The sequence below is a fragment of the Hyperoodon ampullatus genome (assembly GCF_949752795.1).
Source record: "Hyperoodon ampullatus genome assembly, chromosome: 9".
Taxonomy (NCBI): domain Eukaryota; kingdom Metazoa; phylum Chordata; class Mammalia; order Artiodactyla; family Ziphiidae; genus Hyperoodon; species Hyperoodon ampullatus.
The window spans coordinates 52,918,953-52,940,695 of record NC_136922.1 but is presented as its reverse complement, the minus strand read 5'-3'; the positions used below and the strand labels follow the sequence as shown (position 1 = coordinate 52,940,695).

General features: G+C 37.3%; 1 protein-coding gene across 1 annotated transcript in view; it reads right to left on the bottom strand.

Moving 5' to 3' along the window:
* Positions 1-17,651, bottom strand: part of KRIT1 (KRIT1 ankyrin repeat containing) — a gene marked incomplete at its 3' end in the record, with an annotated part of 36,321 nt that extends 18,670 nt beyond the window's left edge. The window contains exons 1-8 of the mRNA XM_079710959.1: positions 17,281-17,651; positions 12,836-12,994; positions 11,730-11,889; positions 8,531-8,623; positions 7,239-7,368; positions 5,995-6,238; positions 5,669-5,784; positions 5,301-5,444 (exon numbers count right to left, since the gene is read on the bottom strand). Coding sequence (XP_079567085.1) covers positions 5,301-5,444; positions 5,669-5,784; positions 5,995-6,238; positions 7,239-7,368; positions 8,531-8,623; positions 11,730-11,889; positions 12,836-12,937 — 989 coding nt within the window. The 5' untranslated portion in view covers positions 12,938-12,994; positions 17,281-17,651. The remainder of the gene's footprint in view (positions 1-5,300; positions 5,445-5,668; positions 5,785-5,994; positions 6,239-7,238; positions 7,369-8,530; positions 8,624-11,729; positions 11,890-12,835; positions 12,995-17,280) is intronic.
* Positions 17,652-21,743: the final 4,092 nt, after the last annotated feature.

Below are 21,743 nucleotides of genomic sequence, written 5' to 3'. Positions count from 1 at the left end.
CTATTCTTGAGATGTCCTTTTACCCCTCCTGACTTTGTTTAGGTTAAGTTCTAGTATTTCTCTGAAACAGTTTAAAATCTACCTCCTCTATATTCCCACTACATTTTACCATTTCAGTTTTACTTTTTAACCTCATTTTATCTACTTTCATCCTTGTATATATACATTTCTATCAGCCTGGAAGCTCCTTGAAGGTTATGTCTTTGCATTCTCCAAACTGCCTTATGTATATAAAAAAAAAGAAAAAAAAAGTGACTAAATTGTTCAGTTGGCAATTGAAAATGCAGACTTGGTCCTCAGAAGGAAGGCAAAAGCTTGAGATATCTAAGAATATGCAAATTCATCCAACTGAAAAGAATTACTGTTAAGGCTGGGAGGAATGGATGAAATCTTTCTGAGTATTTTGAGAAAGATGAACATTTTAGAACAATGAAATGCATCTTGAAAAACACTTTCAGGATAGGAAGATACTAGGGGAGCAATTCAAGAAGTAATAATAAAAGTAATTAATATAAACATATTTTATATGATTCTTTAAAGTTTTCAAGGTATTTCCTTATATAATTACTTAATATAATCTTCACAGCAACTTATGATGCAGGCAGAGATATTTCTAGTGCACAGATGAAAAAAATGAAGCTTGTACCAGTAAAGTAACTTGCCCAAGGTCTCATGGTTACCAGCCAGTTAGAATCCAGTTTTCTGAATCTTAGTATAGCTGTTTCCATACTATAACACATGCTTGGGTCACAGAATGGAGACCAGTATTTCAATAATAATAATAATGGTATCAGTTATATCTTGCATTTGTACTGACCTTTACTATAGCTCCATTATAGCTGTCCTTCCAACTGCAATTTGTTCCTTGAACAAAGGGATGGTCAACAGCATTTAATGCAGCAGAGCAGGGAAAGAGATTAAAAACTCAGAAAAGGTTAAGAAGGTTCATGAAGAGTGAAAAAGAGAAAGCAGTGTGTGTGGCCCCCTTACCATTGAAGTCTGGCTATGAAAGGAAGGGAATAAACAGGATAGTGGCCAGAAGAGGCAGCAGGTTCAAATTAAGGTTTTTTTCAAGGGAGAGGAACCTGTTTGAAGACAAGGGGAATGAAAGTGCAGAAAAGTAGGAAGTGAATTTAATGGGGAACAAGAAGGATTTTTCAAGCAAACCCTATGATACAGGATAGAGATGGGAACAAAAACTGATGATTGGAGTGAGAAGAAGGACATTTCTGATGGCGTCAACTGTCTTTGAAAATAGGGGATAAAACCATCTGATGAGAGTAGAGAAAAAAGGTAGTGGAAGTTTAGGTGCTTAAGAGTAGAAAGATTTAGAATAGTTTACAAGATGCTAATAGTTTACAAAAGGCTAACAAGATGAATGAGACAAAGACAACACACAACTGGCTACAGTGAAGGCCCAAATGAAATCAGATGGAATAACTTGTAGGGAGCCAAATCATCATAGTTCTAAAATACTCTTTAGCAATGATATGAAGCCTGAAAGTACTATCAGAGAGAGAAGATACTGATTTGAGAGAGGTGAGAAAATATGAGATGTCAGTGAGACTTTTACTGAGTGGCTGACAAGTTACCCATAAGGGGAGAAAGCCAACTTAAATAGTTTTGGAAAATGGTGATTATAGTAAAGAAAATTTTTAGGCATGTGTCATCAATATGAGAATTTTTGAAGCTTGGAGCAATCCTAGGAGTGATTTAATTAAGTGGTCCTCAAAGACTGATCCAGAAAACTCTTTGATCTCTGAAATCTTTTCAGGGTGTCCTCTCGGTCAAACATATTTTCATAATAATACTAAGATGTTATCTGCCCTTTTCATGATCATTTTCTCATAAGTGTACAATGGAGTTTTCTAGAAGCTACCTGACATGAAAATTGCAGCAAATTAAAGGCAGAATCAGATGTGAGAATCCAACTATCTTCTACAAGGCTAGACAGTAAAAAGATGCAAAAATGTAAAATAATGCTACTTTTCTCATTTTTTTTGTTTTTGGAAAATAAGGGCATACTTCATAAAACTTTGTTATTTATGTTAATATGTTTATTGTTATTTTAAAATGAATTAAGAAATGCTTAAAATATTTTTCAGTTTAAACTTCTAATATAGTAAGTAACACTAGATATACTTCACATAAACCAAAGCTAATTGGGATCCTGTAATTTTGAAGAATGACACGGAGCCCTAACACAAAAGTTTGAGAACCACTGATCTAATAAAACCCCTCATTTTAAAGATGAGAAAACAGAAAAAGATGGGTAAAACATCTTGTCTAAGCTTATAAAGATAGGCCCCAAATCCCAGCCTCTTGATGAGATAGCCCAGTATTCCCCTTCTCAATCCTTGTACCAGTTAGTGAATAAGAGTACATTTCCAAGATAAAGTAATTTATGTTCTTTACTAAACAGTTAAATCAGTCTTCATTCAAATTCACATGAATCAAATTATCTATCTTATTAAAAGTATTGCAGGACTTCCCTGGTGGCACAGTGGTTAGGAATCTGCCTGCCAATGCAGGGGACACGGGTTTGAGCCCTGGTCCGGGAGGATCCCACATGCTGTGGAGCAACTGAGCCCGTGCGCCACAACTACTGAGCCTGTGTTCTAGAGCCCGCAAGCCAAAACTACTGAGCCCACACGCTGCAACTACTGAAGTCCGCGTACCTAGAGCCCGTGCTCCGCAACAAGAGAAGCCACCGCAATGAGAAGCCTGCACACCACAATGAAGAGTAGCCCCCGCTCACTGCAACTAGAGAAAGCCCGCGCACAGTAACGAAGACCCAACGCAGCCAAAAATTAAAAAAATAAAAAGTATTGCAAGGTGACCTATATACTACTAGTGGTGTATTAAACTTGGTTATTATTTCCAGCTGACAGAAATTAGTTTTATTGAAGGATAAAACTCTTCCTTGGTGTACTGCAGTAATAAGACTTTACAAATAAAAATACAACAGATTAATGAATTTTAGATTCAGACATCAAAATCTTTAAATTTTTATAACACTTTAATAACAGACAATATTTTTTGAGTGCTTATTACTGGCAGGTACCCTTCAAAGCATTTATTTGCATTTTCTCCTCTAATCCTAAGAGAGGCCCTAAAATTAAGCTCATCTTTTAGATAAAGAAACAGATCCTTAGAGACATTAAGTAATTTGCTAAAGGCCATACTTTTAGGAACTAAAAGTTTCAGTTGGGTCTGAAACATAGGTACATTCCAAAGCACATTAAATACTATACCATACTTCTGTTTTTATGTAATAGGCAGTTGAAAATATTACCATTCTTTTAATAGAGAAGAAAAAAAGGCCCTGCCGCAAAAAGAGCAACAATATAGGCAAATATAAATTTGGGATTCCTAAGCTAAAATTTACTGCCTCTATCTTTTTCAATTCCACAGTGTACTTTCTTGGAGTTTGAACTATATTCTCTACCTCTTTTTGTTTAGCTCAAGAAAAGGCATGTGATTTCTTCTGGTACTGCTGCTGCTACCAGTATCTACCAGTAATCTGAAGAAACAACTGTAGTTCAGTGAAAGAAGATTTAGGGTAACTCTTTCCAAATCTGAGTATAAAAATTCCCTGTAATGGTAAAACAATTAGGAATACATTCATAGAATAAAAGAATATATTTTCAAGGAAACAGAAAAAAAATTAAGAGCATATTTATTTAATAAAGGAGCATATTTTTAAGGAAACAGCATATTTTTAATGGAGAAAAGATATATATTAAAAGCATCTATATTTAGCTACTAGATCAGAAATATTGATCAATAAGCTATCTGATCACAGTGAAATAAAAAGAGTTTGAGTTGAAAATGATCTAATTAATTTATTTTACATATAGATAATAAACTAAGATGCAGAGAGGTAAAGTAAAGCAGCAGTAACCTTTCTGGCACCAGGGACTGGTTTCATGGGAGACAATTTTTCCATAGACGGGGGATGGTTCAGGCGGTAGGTAACGCAAGTGACGGGGAGTGGCAGATGAAGCTTCGCTTGCTCGCCTGCAGCTCACCTCTTGCTGTGCGGCCTGGGTCCTAACAGGCCACGGACCAGTACCGGTCCACTGCCTGGGGGTTGGGGACCTCTGAAGTAAAGTCACTTGCTCAACATCATGCAGCTAAAACGTTGTGGACTTTACCAGGCCGTAAATAGTGCAGGCACTTCTTAAACTAGCCAAAGAAGCTCACTTTAAACAGTAAGTCAAAAGCAACTTTCCCATAAGAAATAATGGTAAATAACTTTATTACATCCTTTCTAGAGGACAGGCTATAGCAAATAGTTAACTACTGCTACGAACATAAATTTAAGAACGTAGCCCAGGCTGAGGGGAAGAGTTATTATTATGTGAGAAGTGTATAAGAGCAAAAACTATACTGGACAACTAGTGGAAAGAGCTAACTCCAATCCTGTGAGCTAATCCCTCTCATAAAAAAAAGAAAAAAAAAAGGAAGGCTTTAATTCTAATGAAAACTTTTGGTGTTTCCTGATACCACAGCTTTCCAAAGAACTAAAAGAATACTTTTCTAACATGATGCAAGGTCAAATCATAAGTAGCTAACACATGTAAATTTTATAATAAGGATAGGGCTTCCCTGGTGGCACAGTGGTTAAGAATCCTCCTGCCAATGCAGGGGACACAGATTTAAGCCCTGGTCTGGAAAGATCCCACATGCCACGGAGCAACTAAGCCCGTGTGCCACAACTACCGAGCCTGAGCTCTAGAGCCCGCGAGCCACAACTACTGAGCCCATATGCCACAACTACTGAAGCCCACATGCCTAGAGCCCATGCTCCGCAACAAGAGAAGCCACTGCAATGAGAAGCCTGCGCACTGCATCTAAGAGTAGACCTCACTCACTGCAACCAGAGAAAAGCCTGCGCGCAACAAAGACCCAACGCAGCCAAAAATAAAAAATAAATAATAATAAAATAAAATATAATAAGGATAAACAAACATAACACAACTCCAGTACAAAATAGAAATTGCAGGGGTGAATAAGGGACCTTGTGCTGTGCAATGGCACTTGCTAGTCATTAGCTATCCTACTGCATGACCTCAGGATGCCTGAGAACATTAATGATACTTTTCCTGTGGGGCAGACCTTGTAAATCTGAACAGTGTGGCACATACACAGTAATCAAAGATTACTACAGAGAAAGCTCATAAGGCAAACATGGTAGAGGAAAAAGTGGCTGGAATGAGAACAGCTTTGAAAAGAAGCACTAACATTTATAAACTAAGGATTCATTCTTTCTAAAAACAAAAGAATAATCTATTTACCAGCATGCATAATGAATGGGTGCCCAGTGGTCACTATCTAATTGGTTGACTGAAAATCTTTCATTGAGAAGTCGGCTTAATAATTCTGAATCTCCTTCACAGGCACTTCGATGGAGAGGAAAATCATCTACCCACTGTCGTTCCCTAATCATTAAAAGAAGAAAAAAAAAAAGGCACTGTTGAAATTCAGATTGTTTTGAAACAAATGTGACATATCTATGAAAGCTATGTTTCACTGAGCAGCTGTAAACTAAATCATTTATGCAATGATTACATTGCATACTAATTGCATATATCATTTTAAACAGTATTTTAACATTAGAATGTACGTGTTTAAAAAGCAATGTGGAGGAAAACCAGAACAGTACTTGTCTTCTGTGACACTGCTCATGCTTCTCTGCCATTTTTCCTGTTTGGGAATTTGGATTTTTGAGTAGTCTGGAGCTCCTAGACCAAAGTATGGATTTATTACGACTTTATCTACCTAGAAAGGGAAAACAAAACAAAACAAAAACAAAAACAGCTTTAGATACTGAGCTTTAGATACTTGACTTTGATGTATAAAAATAGAGCTAAGTGCAGATGTCATCTTAATGTTTACAATTAGTAATAGATGCATTTATTTCAGGAAAAAAAATTACATTTGAAATGAAATGTCTTTTGAAATCAGGACCAAAATTCATTCAACTCTTACCCGGTTTGTATATTGAAGATCTGATCCAAACAAAGGGTTGTAAATACACGTATCTGCTTTCTCTAGGGCTAACATTTTACTCTTTATTTCTAGTGCACTGTAGCCCATATGTAGTGAGTTTTCTGTCTGACCTGATTCAGTAGCATATGCAGGGTTTATAACATTAGTTTTTATCCGCTCAAGAGGAGAAGGTCGGAATAAAGCCGGAATAAAGTGAGATTGTGCATGACGTTCATCTAACCACCTGGCAAAATAAAAAGAAGAGGTAGTAGATGTATTTGTTAAAAAGTGAAGATGAAAAAACTAAACTACTATCCAACTCTGATGTGTGATTCTTTCTAATACTACATTCAGATTTTTATAACTTTTCTAAAAAATAAATTTATTTATTTATTTTTAGCTCTGCTGGGTCTTCATTGCTGCACACAGGCTTTCTCTAGTTGCGGTGAGTGGGGGCTACTCTTCAGTGATGTGCACAGGCTTCTCATTGCAGTGGCTTCTCTTGTTGCAGAGCACGGGCTCTAGGTGCATGGGCTTCAGCATCTGTGGCACACGGGCTCAGTAGCTGTGGCTCACGGGCTCTAGAGCTCAGGCTCAGTAGTTGTGGTGCACGGGCTTAGTTGCTCTGCAGCTTGTGGAATCTTCCTGGACCAGGGCTCACACCCGTGTCCCCTGCATTGGCAGGAGGATTCTTAACCACTGTGCCACCAGGGAAGTCCCGGGATTTTTATAATTTTAATTAGTGTTAAGTATTTCATTTACTGTAAATAAAAGTTCTGTTATTGGACATAGCAAACTATTTTTTTAATGCATGTAACATAATAATAATTAAAATCCTTTTCAAAAAACATGAAGCCCTTTAAAAACTTAAACCACTGAGATGTAGGTGACATTAGACCTGCTGTTACAGAAGGACAAAAGGCATGACAGGTGAAACGACTTGTTCACTGATAAGGGTAAATCAATACTAAATCTAGTTTTATAACAAAGGAATCTTAATTCTTAGGCCAGGGCAATCTTTGTCATTTTCTAAGAATAAACTTAACATATTGCAAACAAATCAGGACAATCTTGTCTTTGGGCTTTAAAATTTTTATATTATACTTCAAAAACTTACCATTTCTTAATATATATATTATTAATTTTATTATTTTCTTCCAAAAGAATTTCTATCTCTCAGAGCTAATATCTAATATGAACATATATTTGATTTATTAAAAAATATTTTTAATGGCAGTTCTTACTTATCCAAGGCTATTAACATTCTTGCTGTAAGTGCAGCAAAGTGAGTGCTGGATTCACTACAGACTCGCATAATATCTTGTAAGCAGTAAAAAATTGGGCATCCTGGAGTATACGTATATTTAGTATTATCTGAAAAAGAAAAATGAAGAATTATGCCATCATATAAAAGGTTTACGACTGCATGATTTTTATTTAAAAGTACACAGTATGTTAAAAAAATTGTTAGGTATAACATAAATTGTTCTAGATTTTAAATTGGTAGACTTGGATTCAAGTGCTGGCCAGCTCTGTGACCGTATCCATTTGGGTGAATGCAGGATTTAGAATCCTGGAGGACTACAGAAATTGTTTCCCCTTTCTCTTCCTCAACAATGTTGTAAAATTCTGATTAATAATAAGATTTCCAGCACCATTTAACATACTGATCTGTTTAACCTAAGTATGGCTGGGGAAAAAAAAAATTCTGGAATGGTAGAGCTGGCTAATAAAATACGTGTAAGTACTGTGTAGCAGCAGTCTGATGAGATGTCCACAGTGGGTCATTAATATATCATTAGTATTATTACTGCCTTACATGAGGCCAGTACTCTACAGGTTCCAAAGTGATTTTTACATATAATACCTCACTGAATTCTTCCAGCACGATGAACCAAGTAGGAGCAGATACCTATCTTACAAATAAAGAGGTGAGGCTTAAAGAGGTGATTTGCCCAGAACACAAAATTAGTGGGCTGCAAGGTCTGCACTGAAGCTCAATATTTTTTCTATTATTCCAGGATAATAGGATAAATTCCTTGTCAAAGCTCAAATTAAATTTTCATATTAGATCTAAGTTCTTTAAATATTGTCACTACTGTTGGGAAGAGTATTTTAGAACTACTACTGACACTTTCTTTTCCCAAATATAAGACAGGTTCTGTTCATAATCTGTTAATTTTCAAAAATATATAAATTTTTATTTCTATTCTACCTATATAGCACAGTCCGAAAAATCCCTCATTATAAGCTAAAAACTTTTTGTTTCGATTATGGCTTCCTTCCTCACTTCTTTGTTCTACTTTTAAAAACAGAAACAAAAACATTACTCATCAGTCTGGAAGCCTGAATATTACTTTGAAATCAAAACATCTTTTTAAGTAACAAATTTCTCCATCTTCCTTTATCTTAAAAACATGTATTTTATAATAGTATTACAATAGTAACTATGAATCCAAATTCCTAAGTTCCTCAACAGACTTTAACTTAGCACCTAAGGTACACAAAGATTCATAAGGTGAAACTTAGACTTTACCTTTGACAACTGATGGAACAATAAATAATGCCGCTTCTCTGCCCATCTTCTCCCCATCCAGAGGAAATTTCTTCATTAGTACCACTCGTTTTCCTAATCATTTTTTTAAGTCAGTAAAGATAAAAATAATGGGCCTTTTAAAATCTTATATATTACCTTGAGAATTAGAAAAAATATTTTAAAGGCAGTATTAAGAGGAACTGAAATATAAAAAGTCAATTTTATTATGGGCACTAATAAACTGGTAATTCTGATAATAATGTAAATCATTCTGTGGACAATCAACCAATAGATCCCCTGTTCTGACTCACTAGAAGAGAAGCTTCCTATACGTAGCAAGGAAAACCATCCTGCTAAGGACTGACAGAGCAGCTGAACAGCAACACATCCTGCAAGGTGAACAGGCATATACTTCATTCAGTTGGGATGTAGATGGTAAGAGTTTCACTAAAGTCTAAGCTGGCCAAGAAGCGTAGTGTACATAAACTGCAAAGTCTTAAAGTTTAGCAGCTCTTCATTTAATATTCAACCTCCACCCTCAATTTCAGTTTTTATTAAAATCTGATTGGGCTATAAACTATTGTTCTGAATTGTAACCACCATTCTTATACTTAGTCTGTTGTTCCTGATTTGGCAGCAAGGGGGCTATAAATAATAACCTACAAGTCTTTCACTCTAAAACCTTTCATATTCTGGATACCTTTGTCATAATTTTTATCAACCCTTCCAATCTCCCCACCCCAAGAAACAGAACCTTGTTCTTGACCCAGGTAGGAATGCCTGGCTGGATGCCTTCTGTGGACAGGTAGATAATATGAGCTCAAGCAGCTTCATTCATTCACAAAATGCTGGAGTCAATATTTGTGATTATTATGGCACATTATTATTATAGCCCCCAAACAATTTTTTACAAAATTGACACTTGTACAAAATATAAGTGTTAGATACATTCTAATAAATTTCAGAGGCAATATTTCTTTTGTCTGGCTTGAGGTCTTGTCCCACTTAATCTTTCCTGCCTTGCAGCTTCCCTAAATCCAGTTCTGATCCATTGTTTAATTGCCTACTTTGCAAATTATATATGCAACTATGAGATCTGTCATGCAGGGAAAGAAAAGCACTGATTACAAGTTGGGAAATGAGGTTCTAGTTCTAACTCCTCCACTAATGGGAATATGATTTTTGTAGGTGACAACCTATGTTTGCATTTCCATTTTACAGATGTAAAAATGACTATATACCAACTCACAGGACCAATTTAAGAATTTCATTAATAAGTAATTGTGGTAGTGCTTTATAAACTATATATAGCACTGCACAAAAAGGCACAACTACTGCTATTATACAGTCATTGGTAATTTTCATGTGATGCTTATATAAGAAATCATATTACTCTATAAAAATATTTCACACTTTTAGAAAACCTCAATTGAATAGGATAGTCAGGTATGGTATGGTTCATTGATATAACTGGCTATTTAGTTAAGTAAAACTTCTTTACTTTCATTTCTCTTATTAAAAGCTGCCTGAAAATGTATTAGTACATTCTATTGTCTAAGTATATAAGACATAATTGTGCTAGACATGTTTCAGGGTGCCTATCCACTTGTAACTTCTCCTAAGAAAAACTACCCAGCCCTCTGGGCCGGGGGATATTTTTGTTAACACTGATATCACTTATATCCCCCTTCTTGGTAAATGAACCAAGTGGTAGAGTTTGGCTAATTCATAGCAAATTATGACTTGTCTATCTCAGCTCAAATATGTGATTTGGGCTCAGACTTTGTCTCAGTAATTTGATCTCAGAATAGATCCTGATAACTGTAACAACTTAGTGATAGTAAAACAAATCTGGATGAAAATTTATCAGAGAAATCCAAGACTGAGGTAGAAAAGGCTGACAAATTTGTGGCATCCAAAAGAAGAGCCTTTCACTTGCCTTGATCACCCACAGGGATAGTCCCCCTTTTTAGCTAAGATCAATTTCTAGATCATTTTATTTAAAAAGTCAATCTGATAATTAGGGAAAGGGGATTCTCTCTGTAGTACTCAGAATGTGTATCAAAGATCTGTAAATCTATGCAGGAACTTCTTATAATCTCGAGTTACAATGCTTAGAGCCCCAAGCCACAAAAACCCTGCAGGCCCTATTGAGGAGGTTACCGGTTGGGGAGGTAAATATGGTGAATGGTACCTCCAGAAGTTATGAAACAGGCTTAGTTCAGCTATCTCTAGAGAACAACTATCCCAAATAACCAACAAATCAAATGACAGGATTCAGCCTTATCTCTGCAACAAAAATAGTCTCTTTAGTGAGAGATGAATTAGACAACTAATCTCTATAAAGATGAGCAAATAGAAAAAAACACTAAATAAGCTTTAAAAAACCAAAAACTAGGCACAGAGAGGTATGCTTTACCTCACTATCAACAACTGTTTTCAACTGCTGTTTGACTGAAATTAGCTTTACCTTTTTAATTATAATGCCTGAATCCTGGACAGAGTATGTAATTTCTGTAACTTCTGCTATATGCTTCTTGTGAGGCCACAGCCTGATAAAATTGATCATTAATGTTTAATCAGTTTCATAGGCTATAGATTATCTAATATTTTAAATGAGGCCTGAACCTTTCAGGGTGAATACTTCTACAATTCATTTTGGCTCTTTGAAAATGATCTTCTTCTTGTGACCAAATGGGAAGAAAACCTCTGCTGACTGGTAATTTATAGGACTTGCTCTAATACACAAAATCTTAACTGTTACTTAGTTATGGAGAGAGGTTTATAGTTTTCTCTTGTCCTGGAGTAGAGAAACAAACATAGTAGTTCACAGATACTTATCTAGGGAAATATACTTCTAACAAAAGTAATTTTGTGCTTTCTTTTAATTTTCAAGCCACCCGTTGGCTTCCTCTCTCTCTTGAACAAATCATTAACACAATTTAAATATTTTCAATTTTTTTTTACTTAAAATTATTTAAACATTTCAAAAATATTTTTTAACTTAAAAAAATTGTTAAGTTACTTTTGGAAGGGGGCTTGGCTGCACCTTAAAAAAAAAACCTAGAAATTTCGGAGTCTTTTTCAAGTTTTTCAAATGAAAAGGAACGTAAAAAGAAACTGATTTTAACCTACTTTTTAAAATGTCTTTCTCCACAAGCATTTAAAGCCAACTGTGTTAAAAAGAAAAGTTTCTTACCTCTGATACCCTGGTTTGCAGGAGAAATTGGTTTGGTGGTTTCTACTACATAATCCAATATGCCTTGTGTTATTTCACTGTTGCCTTGAAGTTTAGTTTCCAACAAAACCTTCTTTCTCTTTTTTTTCTGTCCTTCAATGGGAACTTCATGCAACAAAATCTTAGATGAGAAAAATAATATTAAGAGAGTGTTTAAAATAAAATTTACTTGCCCTAGAATATAATAAGCCAGCAGTCTTTCTTAACCCTAGCTGCATATAAGAATAACCTGGACTTTCAAAACAGTATCAATGCACAGCTTCATCTCAGACCTATTAAAGCAGAATGTCAGGGGAGTGGAGTCCTGGTACTGGAAATTTTAAAGTTCCCCAGGTGATTTAACAGTGTAGCCAAGACTGAGAACCAGTAAGCCAGAGCACTGCTGAAGCAGCAGTCTGCTCAGAACCCCTGCAGTATCCCTTAATAGGTTTCAGAAAACTAACCTTAAAAAAGCAATTAAAGCAAAATACTAGAGAAGTTAGTTAAAGTTAGATTAGATTAGAAGTATTTTATGATGCTTGAAATCTGCTGCATAGAAAAGATAACAATTCTGCTTTGGGTTTTTTTTGGTGGGAGCCTCAGTCATGTTTACTAATATATGTATTCAAGACTACAGAGATGTAACTTAATTGCCTAAGACTTAATTAAAGGTAAAGATATTTTTTAATGAACTTTTAAAAATAGTTCTTTGGGAAAACAACCAAGAACAAAATTTAGGTTGGAATTTTGAATAAGCTGAATTTTGCAATTTTTTTTTCAATTTTTGAGAGCCATTCCGTAAACTGTACTAAAAACCAAACTCTCATAAGTTATATAAGTAAAACTCAAATAAGTAACTTTTAATATCTAATAATTTATCCATATCAATGAATAGAAAAATGGTCAAAACACATGCAGCGGAAGAGACATGATGATGGGCAGATCTACGACTGTAAATTCTAGCTTGTCAAGATCAAGGTTATCAACAAGAATTTACAGGCTATGGTTATACTTTATATGTAAATGAAAATGATAATGGAGAATGACATTCAATGGTTGAAAATCAAATGTTAGTAAATCGTTCTCACTTCATATGACTTAGCTCTGTATTCCCGAGAATTGAGACTGGCAGCATTCTTTGGCCGAATAACAGCAACGTACGCATCTTCTATGTTTTCTGGATTTCCCATTGCTTTATAAAACAAAGAAATCCCTTGAAAGATTAAATTAAAGGACACATAACCACTCTGAAAAACAATTTAAAAAATAAAATGTTGATTTTTCTATCTTAGAATACATATACTATGTAAAAAGCAAGTCAGAGATGACTGATTATATGTTACCATTCAAAACCTTTGTTTATAATTTAAGATTACCTTGTCCTTTTTTCCTTTTCTATTAAAGGTAGATTTTTGTTTTTTAAAATGGGGATACATACTTTCATAGGTCTTAACAGCATAAGAATCTGCCTTTTGGACCTAAAAAAAGGTGATATGATTATAAAATGTCTTGTAAATACTAAGTAAAAAATGGCTTGAACTAGCAATTTAGAATAGTACCCACTTATTTTCCATAAATTGCACAAGTGAATGTCATACTGTTAATAGTTTGGAAGCTAGAAATAGATAGCTGCCATTGACATTCTTTCCAGAATCTTTAAAAATAACTTTGATATCTGACATTTGGATGAACTAAAGGATAGTTTATAATTTTCATTGGAGCTGCCTATCACAGACTCAAAAACATTTAGTCAGTTGATAAAAGCTTTCTGATGATGACTTAAGAATATTTCCCACTTCCATTATCAATTCCCTACATAATCCAAAAATTTTCTTCCAAATATATAATATATATATTTAAATATACATACACATGCACACTTTTTCCCCCAGACTAATTTGAAGTCTCCATTAGGCAATTTCTAACAAGTAATTGAAGTTCAAGCACTCTCAGTTGTTTGATAGTTCCATCTCTTCATTAAGTGCTATTATTAATTTTTTTCATGGCTAGACTAAAACATCTCTTTGTATTGAATATATATATATATTTTTAAAAACTTCCTCTCATTTATATGCCAGTAAATTTCTAAAAGAACATCAAGCAAGGAGTTGCTTTCCTGTCCATGGTGAAATGAACCTTCTTCAGTTTTTTTTAAAGTCCATTAGGCATTAAAATGACCTGTTCCTATTTAATGATTTCCTTATTGCCCCAACTCTCATAGAAAAAAAAGAGCTCATTTTCAAGAAAGGTTTTGAATATCTTTTGAGAGGAGATAGAGGACTTTATTCTGTTTTCTCAACTACAATTAATAAAGTCATTTTGAAACCTTTAATTTGCTTCCTTGTGTAATAACAAAAGGCTTTAATTTACTTCCTTCCACTGCCTTATAACTGGAAAATTTCCTTTAAAAGAAATGTTTTTAAAATCCAGTAACTTATGACATTTTAAGTAAACGTTAGCCTAAAATTAAAAGAACCATTAAAATTATTGCACAAAAATTATTTTAATTTATAAATTATTTTAAATTATAAATTTAGTTATAAATTATAAAAATTTTATTTTAGATTATAAAAATTTTCACTGATTTAGATCCAGAGAAACTACAGCTGTCTCAACAGAGGAACTACAGAAAACATTAGGATTGAGACATTTCATTTTGTGAAAAGTTTTCAAGACATTCATTTTCACTCTATACCTTGTGGAATTTTTTTCAGTTCAGTTTTTCCATAAGATCATCTTAAAACCCACCTCATACAACAGCACTTTCTATACTAAGTGAAAAAGATGAGGCTTTTTTCTTCTCAGAATTTCTATTTAGCAATTACTTTTCACCTCAGATTAACAATGACTTCAAGATAATAAAACCCAACAAAATTTGAAATGTATGGATGCCTCCTTGAAGACTGCCAGCCCCCAAAAGAAAGACATTGCATTGTGAATATATTTTGTAACATATATGGCACTATTATGGAAACTCTTTTTTCTACTAAGCACCTAAAAAGAGAAATCAAGTAATTCTTAGTTTTCTAAACACGATTTAAAGCAAATCAATTCCTGTGCTGGTCAACTCATGTTAAAAAAAATCTATTAGCAAAAAGCTTTATTTGTTAATACTTATTACTTCTCTAGAATATTTGGTATTGCACAATACACTCAATTTTTAAAAGATAAACAAATGTGATATAATTTTAAAAAACCATGAGGGTTATAGCATTTTGTTTTTACGCCATTTAATGTTAATGTACCCCAAAGATTCTAAAAATTGAGTTTCAAGAAATATTCACACTTGAATGTTTGAAATATACATACTTCCAGTGACATGAAAGAAGGAAACAAAGGCTTAAGTGAGGAAAAGAACAGAAGCTACTAATATATGTAGGCAAAACTGCTAAGGCAGAAACATATGCAAAAGGATTGGAAGAGGGTAATTTGAGCTAAAAATAACAGAAAAAGCTATAACTAGAATTTGTAATGTGTTTAGACTGAATTTTAGATAAAGGTTCAAGTGACTAAGTATAGGAAATATGTGGCATTTTCTGGAAAATGCTTAAGCATAAATGATAATATGCTGCCTGACTAATAAAGCCTTACAAATATGTAGAAGTGGTTCTCAATTGGGAGTGATACCTACCTGGGATCATTTGAAAATCTGTAGGGGCATTTCTCGTCACTATGACTGGGGAGAAATGGGGGTGAACAGATGCCATTTAGTCCCCATGGGGGGAGGTTTGTTAACATCTTTACTAAAAACAGTCCTGTTGAACAAACTGCCAATAATGTCTTTAATGAGAAACATTTGCTATATAGAGTACAGATAGACAAGCTTTATTTATTTATTTTGGCCGCACTGCAAGGCTTGCAGGATCTTAGTCTCCTGACCAGGTACTGAACCCGGGCCCTAGGCAATGAAAGGGCAGAGTCCTAAACCACTGGACCGCCACGGAATTCCCCAGATGGACAAACTTTAAAAGTTGTTTGCAATGTAGAAAAAGAGAAGATTCAGTACATGAATATAGGTATTGTAAATTTAGTTACCAGAAGTCAAAATTGACAAGATGATTTACAAAGGACATGCTAATAGAAATTACCAATAATGATCAGAAAGTGTACTTCATGAATAAAAACAAAAAAAAGGAGCATTATCTTAGGGTTCTGTAGGATGTTCCTGATCCCTTCTCCTCCATCCTTAAGCAATGTTTCTCAACCTAATAAAACCCATGTTATTATGCTTTTAAAATAATATGAATAAGTGCTAACACCTATAATGTTTATTATGTGCTAGACACTGTGCTAAGTGCTTTACATGCATTAACTCATTTTATACTCCCCCAAACCTGATGAAGTAGGTATTATTATTATCTCCATTTTACAGGAGAAAAAAACTGAGGTAGAGTAGCTAAGTTACCTGCCACTTCTCCACTCTCCTGGAACAATTTAATATTTTAAAGCATTGTAACATTAGAGAGAAGCGATGGCAACTAAATATCTGTAAGAATTCCCCTAAGGGATATGCTGACCATTAAAAATTTCATCCTTTTGCCACTCAAATTGGTTTATAGTAATAAAAAGAGAGGAATAATAAAGCAGAATAGAAAATAGTCACTGGTGCTACTTCTAACACAGCTTGCTTTGTCCTTGTCCTTTCAACCAGTTCTACCAATCATCAGGTAGTATCAAAAAGTACCATCGGTAATTTTCAAGTACTTTCCTTCTGTTAAGTGACATTCTATTCTGTAAGTTAAGATATTTAATAATCTTCAAATAACTTCTGAATGCAATTATACTAAATCTGGCTAACAGAGAAGGAACTAAGTAACAGTGGAATTGGGAAACAAATGAATTCCTACAAGTATATTTAAAGAGGTTATTTGGGGGAGCATGATTTCATCCGTAGTATATCTAAATATGCTTTTATATCAACTGCTACTGTAGTTCTTCAACCCAGTTCGAAGGGGAAACCAACTAACACATTAACTCGGGTTTACGTCGAAAAGATCATGGAATGAATTATTTGTTTTCCTATTGTTATGAAAACATTTTTGAGTTTTTGACATTTCCCCCAAATAAAATGAGGACATCAAAGCAGTTAAAAGACATGATGCTGAGAGAAGTATTTGCAAGCAAACTGAAGATACAAAAACTCTCCAAGAGTGAGAAGGGAATCATGGAGGTGAGATCCTGAGTCAGGTCAGCTAGATCGAAGATTTCTGGTGAAGCTAAAAACACCATGGAGAAACGAGCAAAGAACGAAAGCCCAAAGCCTTAAAAGATGGAGAGAGGGACAGAGAGGAGCGGTGAGCTGCAAGGACAAGTTGTGAATCGCTTTTCCTGAAATGACAAAAGTCAACACTGTGCCTAGGAGGTTTTTCCTCCGCCACCGCCCATCAGCGTCCACTAACGGAAAAGGACGTGCACGCCTCTCTGCACCGAGAGCCGCCACCCAAAAAGGGTCTTTGGCGTCTTGGTAATTACTTGTAAGAAGTAAAGTCCTTGCCTGGAAAAACTAGATGTGGATGGAGATAGTTCGGCCTACCTTTCCGTTTCTCTCGCTGGAGTCTGAATCGTGTTCCTCCTCGTCTCACCCGTGCGGGGGGCCGAGGACCTCCCGGGCCGCTACATTCAATTCAGTGGGTGGGACAGTCACCTGGGGGGCGGGGGACCGTCACCGCTTTCACATTTCTCCTTCCCTTCACTTTCCCAGCGGCCAGGCCCAACTTCCTGTGACAGGAAAACACTCGGTCGCCACCAGAAGCCGCCCGGCGTGTTCGGCCGCGCTCCGCACCCCGCGCCTCGAGAGCTCTGATCTCTGGACTCGGAGAGCCTCTTGTCCACAGGCTCTTTATTGGCCTTCCCTCTCCTCTCAGCTTAGTGCCATACACACCTCACCCCCTCCCCAAACTAGGGGATTCCAGATCTTCAAAGGCCTTAGCTTTCCATCCCGCTGCTACCGGGGCGAGGAAATCGCTTCCGGGTTCACGCCCCTCGCAGCCTCGCGGTTGGCGGTGGAAGAGCTTCCGGGTCGGCTGCTGAGCTGCTGCCGTTCCTGCCGTTTCTCGCTGGGGCTGTGGGCTGTCTGTGGCTGGTGGCGGGCGGCTTGGGGGCTGGGGTGGTGGCGGCAGTGGGCGCGCCAGCGGCTGAACCGGAGGCGGGGAGGGGAGGGGGGCGGCCCGGGCTGCAAGCGCGCGCCAGGCTGGAGCATGAGCGGGATTTGACCGCGAGGCGGAGGCAAGAGCCACCGCCCCCTCTTCTCCTCCCCAGAGTGAGGCGGCGCGGCGGCCGGAGAGGCATGGGGGGCCCCCGCCCAGTCTGAGCCTCGCCGCAGGCGCTTCCAGCTCTCGCTGAGTTCCCCGCGGGCCTCCAGGGCGCACCCTCGGCCCCGGCAGCCTTTGCCCGGCGGGCGCACCGGGGCCGGCGAGGAAGGGGCGCAGGGCGAGGAGGGGCGTCCGCCCGGGTGGGTGGGGCGCAGGGAGTACCTGAGGTCACCGGCTCGGCGCGAGAGGCAGGGGCGGCAGAACTGCAGAGCTGCGGAGTCCATCCGACCCTTACCCTCAGTCCGGGAAGTAACCGTAAGTCTCAGCTTCGCCGTACCGGTCTTTTTGAGGCTGTCTCAACCTATTTTCGGCTCCGAGTTCAGCGCTACCGAGTTCATGCCCTCCCGGGACTCCTGCAAATGTGCCTCCCTTCATTTGTGGAGGATTGTGTGTCCCCATCCCTGAACAGTCAACATCCTCTGTCTGATCCATTGGGAGCTCTTCTCCCAGCGAATTTGCAAGCCTCTGTGTTTCGGTAGCACGCCCCATCCTCACCATCTGGATGCATCTCCTTGTCCCTCTGTCCTCAAAGGATCTGTGTCCTCCCTTTTTTTCTGTTTGTACCCCGGACCTCACAGCTTCCGCCTCCCATTCTTTGAGACGTGGAAAGCCACGGGTTCGGCTGTTCTCGAGAGCTCGAGAGTATTGAGCGGGTGAATGGATGAAAGTGAAGGGCTATGATGGGTGGGGATAGGGGCACATAGCTCTAGGGAACCTTTATTTTTGCATCTTCTGCACCCACAAAAGAATGGGCCTTTCCCCTGGACCTTCATTCCTCTCCCTTCCTGTGTATAAGCTGTTTTCTGTACGTTGCTGTTTGAGTGGCAGGAAACTGGAATTAGAGCTGTAAATTAAGATCTCCCGAGGAGGTTTTGAGGATGTCTCACAAGCTCTATTCACACGAAGTAGCATATTGAACAACCTTGTATTGAAATGAAGACCCATTCCAGGGGAGATTTACTACTAGGTCTGAGAAATCAATGTGAAAACAAAAGTCTGATGTTTCAAATGTGTTTTGGATACCTTTAGATAATTTTTTAGTGTGTTGAATTTACATTTAATTCTTAATTTAAAGTGTGTGTGTGTATGATGTGAAAATCTTTGTATTGGAAGTTTTTGCTTTGTTAGTGGTTAAAGTGATTTTTGATCATGTCAGATTATATTTGTCAAGATATTGTCTTAAATCCTTAATTCCATAGAGACTTTTTTTTTAATTGATTTGGCTCAGCCATCTACAGATGTTACACACCTTTGTGCCCGTCACCTTCCTGCTTCTTAGTTAAAAAAAATAAAAATTAACCGTGAATATCTTCAATGTGTATTTCCAGATTTTCAACTAGGCATTTTTTCTCGTTAAAGTTTGGTTTCCTTTTTAAACTACCACAGCAGAACTTTCCAGAAATTAGACTAAAAAGTAACTGTAATGCTGTCAGTGACTGGACAATAGTTCTTAGTTGACTTCATGCATTTTGTACTTTTCCAGGTACTGTAGGAAGCAAATGATCATTTAAGAATGACTTTCCTCTGTGAACTACAGGTTCTTTGTTCTCTAAATTACTCTGTAGTTTAGACAGGTAGCTTTGGTTATTTTTTTCAGAAAACGTCATTTTGTTCAGAAAGGTAAATGTGTTTAATAATGATTTTTTGTTTTCAAAACCTCCTTCTAGCAGTTGATTTGAGGTTATTATTTGATTTGTAACTGCACACTGTTCACAAATTTTAGTTTGAACTAGGCTTAAAAGATGTATCTCCAGTTGTCTCTCTGGAATTGTACTTTACTGGCTTGTGTCAGAAGCCAAGCACTGCACAGAGTTGAATGTATTATTAAGGGTGTGGTTTTTGCTTTTCATAAAATTGATCAGTTTGCAAATAAGAAGAGTGGGTGCTGTAGTGAGGTGATGGGCAGTAACTTGAAAAGGTCCTTTTTAGAAACAGTAAATTGACCCCTATTATTCTTGGACGTAGGGTGGAAAAGATAGGACTGTATTTTCACATTATGCTTTTTCCCTTGCCCATTGCACTGGGAATTTTGAGTTTTCAATATGAAAGTGTTCTGAAACCATGCAGACCGTGCCATAAGTGTGGGCTATATTAGGTGGCTGCTGAGACATGGGAGAGAAGTTTTGTTTGCTACTCTTTTAAACTCCTATAGCACTGCCCACTTTTGAGAGAGTTGGTTTTCTTTCTTCCCTTTTCCTTTTCTGGGGTGCACTTGAACTTGTGAAAGTGAAATATGTGTATTTACAACTTACTTGTAGGTAAAAGCTCAGGCTAATTTTCATGTATAAATAGATGGAAGAACTATGAGTTAAGTCTGATTCTTCTTGAATGGAAGTTAGGAAAGATTCCTCAGTGTTTTGGGTACTTCTTACCTCTTTGGGTATGAACATTTATTTAGATGAAATTTTAAAATCCTTCTCTCTATTATTGAACTTTATATATGACACATTTGCCAAAACAGATCTGAGAGTGACTCAGTCATTATTAAAAAGACCAGTCTGAGAGAATTTTCTGTGCATGGTTCTAAAAATGCTTAGGTATTTTGTTTTCTTTCTCAAAGTGTGATTTGCTTAGGGAATAGTAATTTGGTGACTCTTTACGTTTATTTTTCAGACAACCTCAGATTACCTCTTTTTTTTTTCTTTTCCACATAACTTACTTTCATACTCTCTTCATTTCAGTAAACCTTTATTGAATGCCTACTCTGTATACCAGGCACTATGTTAGATTCTGGAACTACAAGGATAAATAAGTTAAGATTCCTTTCCTCCCTGAATTTGCCAGTCTAGATATTTGACTGTGATTTTATCCATATGCCTTTACAGACATCTCTAATAGGTTTTTAAGTTACTTGACCATATTTCAGGGTTGTTTCACGTCCTTTCTATAAGAATTAACACAGTAAAGGCCATTTATTGAGCACTTAATTCACACTAGCTACCCTGCATTTAGTTATTACATTATCTCACTTAATTCTTAGAAGTGTCCTAAGAAGTATTTTATCTCCATTTAAAAACCACACTAGGGTGCTTCCCTGGTGGCGCAGTGGTTAAGAACCTGCCTGCCAATGCAGGGGACACGAGTTCGAGCCCTGGTCCGGGAAGATCCCACATGCTGCGGAGCAACTAAGCCCATGCGCCACAACTACTGAAGCCCGCACGCCCTAGAGTTCGTGCTCTGCAACAAGAGAAGCCACGGCAGTGAGAAGCCTGCGCACCACAAGGCAGAGTAGCCCCTGCTCGCTGCCCTAGAGAAAGCCTGCGTGCAGCAACGAAGACCCAACACAGCCATAAATAAATAAATAATAGATAGATAGATAGATAGATAGATAACTAACAAACCCATACAGGGCTTTCCTGGTGGTGCAGTGATTGAGAATCTGCCTGCCAGTGCAGGGAACACGGGTTTGACCCCTGGTCTGGGAAGATCCCACATGCTGTGGAGCAACTAAGCCCCATGCGCTACAACTTACTGAGCCTTGCTCTAGAGGCCGTGAGCCACAACTACTGAGTCTGCGTGCTGCAACTACTGAAGCCCGCATGCCTAGAGCCAGTGCTCCACAACAAGAGAAGCCACGGCAATAAGAAGCCCGTGCACTGCAATGAAGAGTAGCCCCCCCTCACCGCAACTAGAGAAACCCCGCGCAGCAACGAAGACCCAACACAGCCAAAAATAAATAAATAAA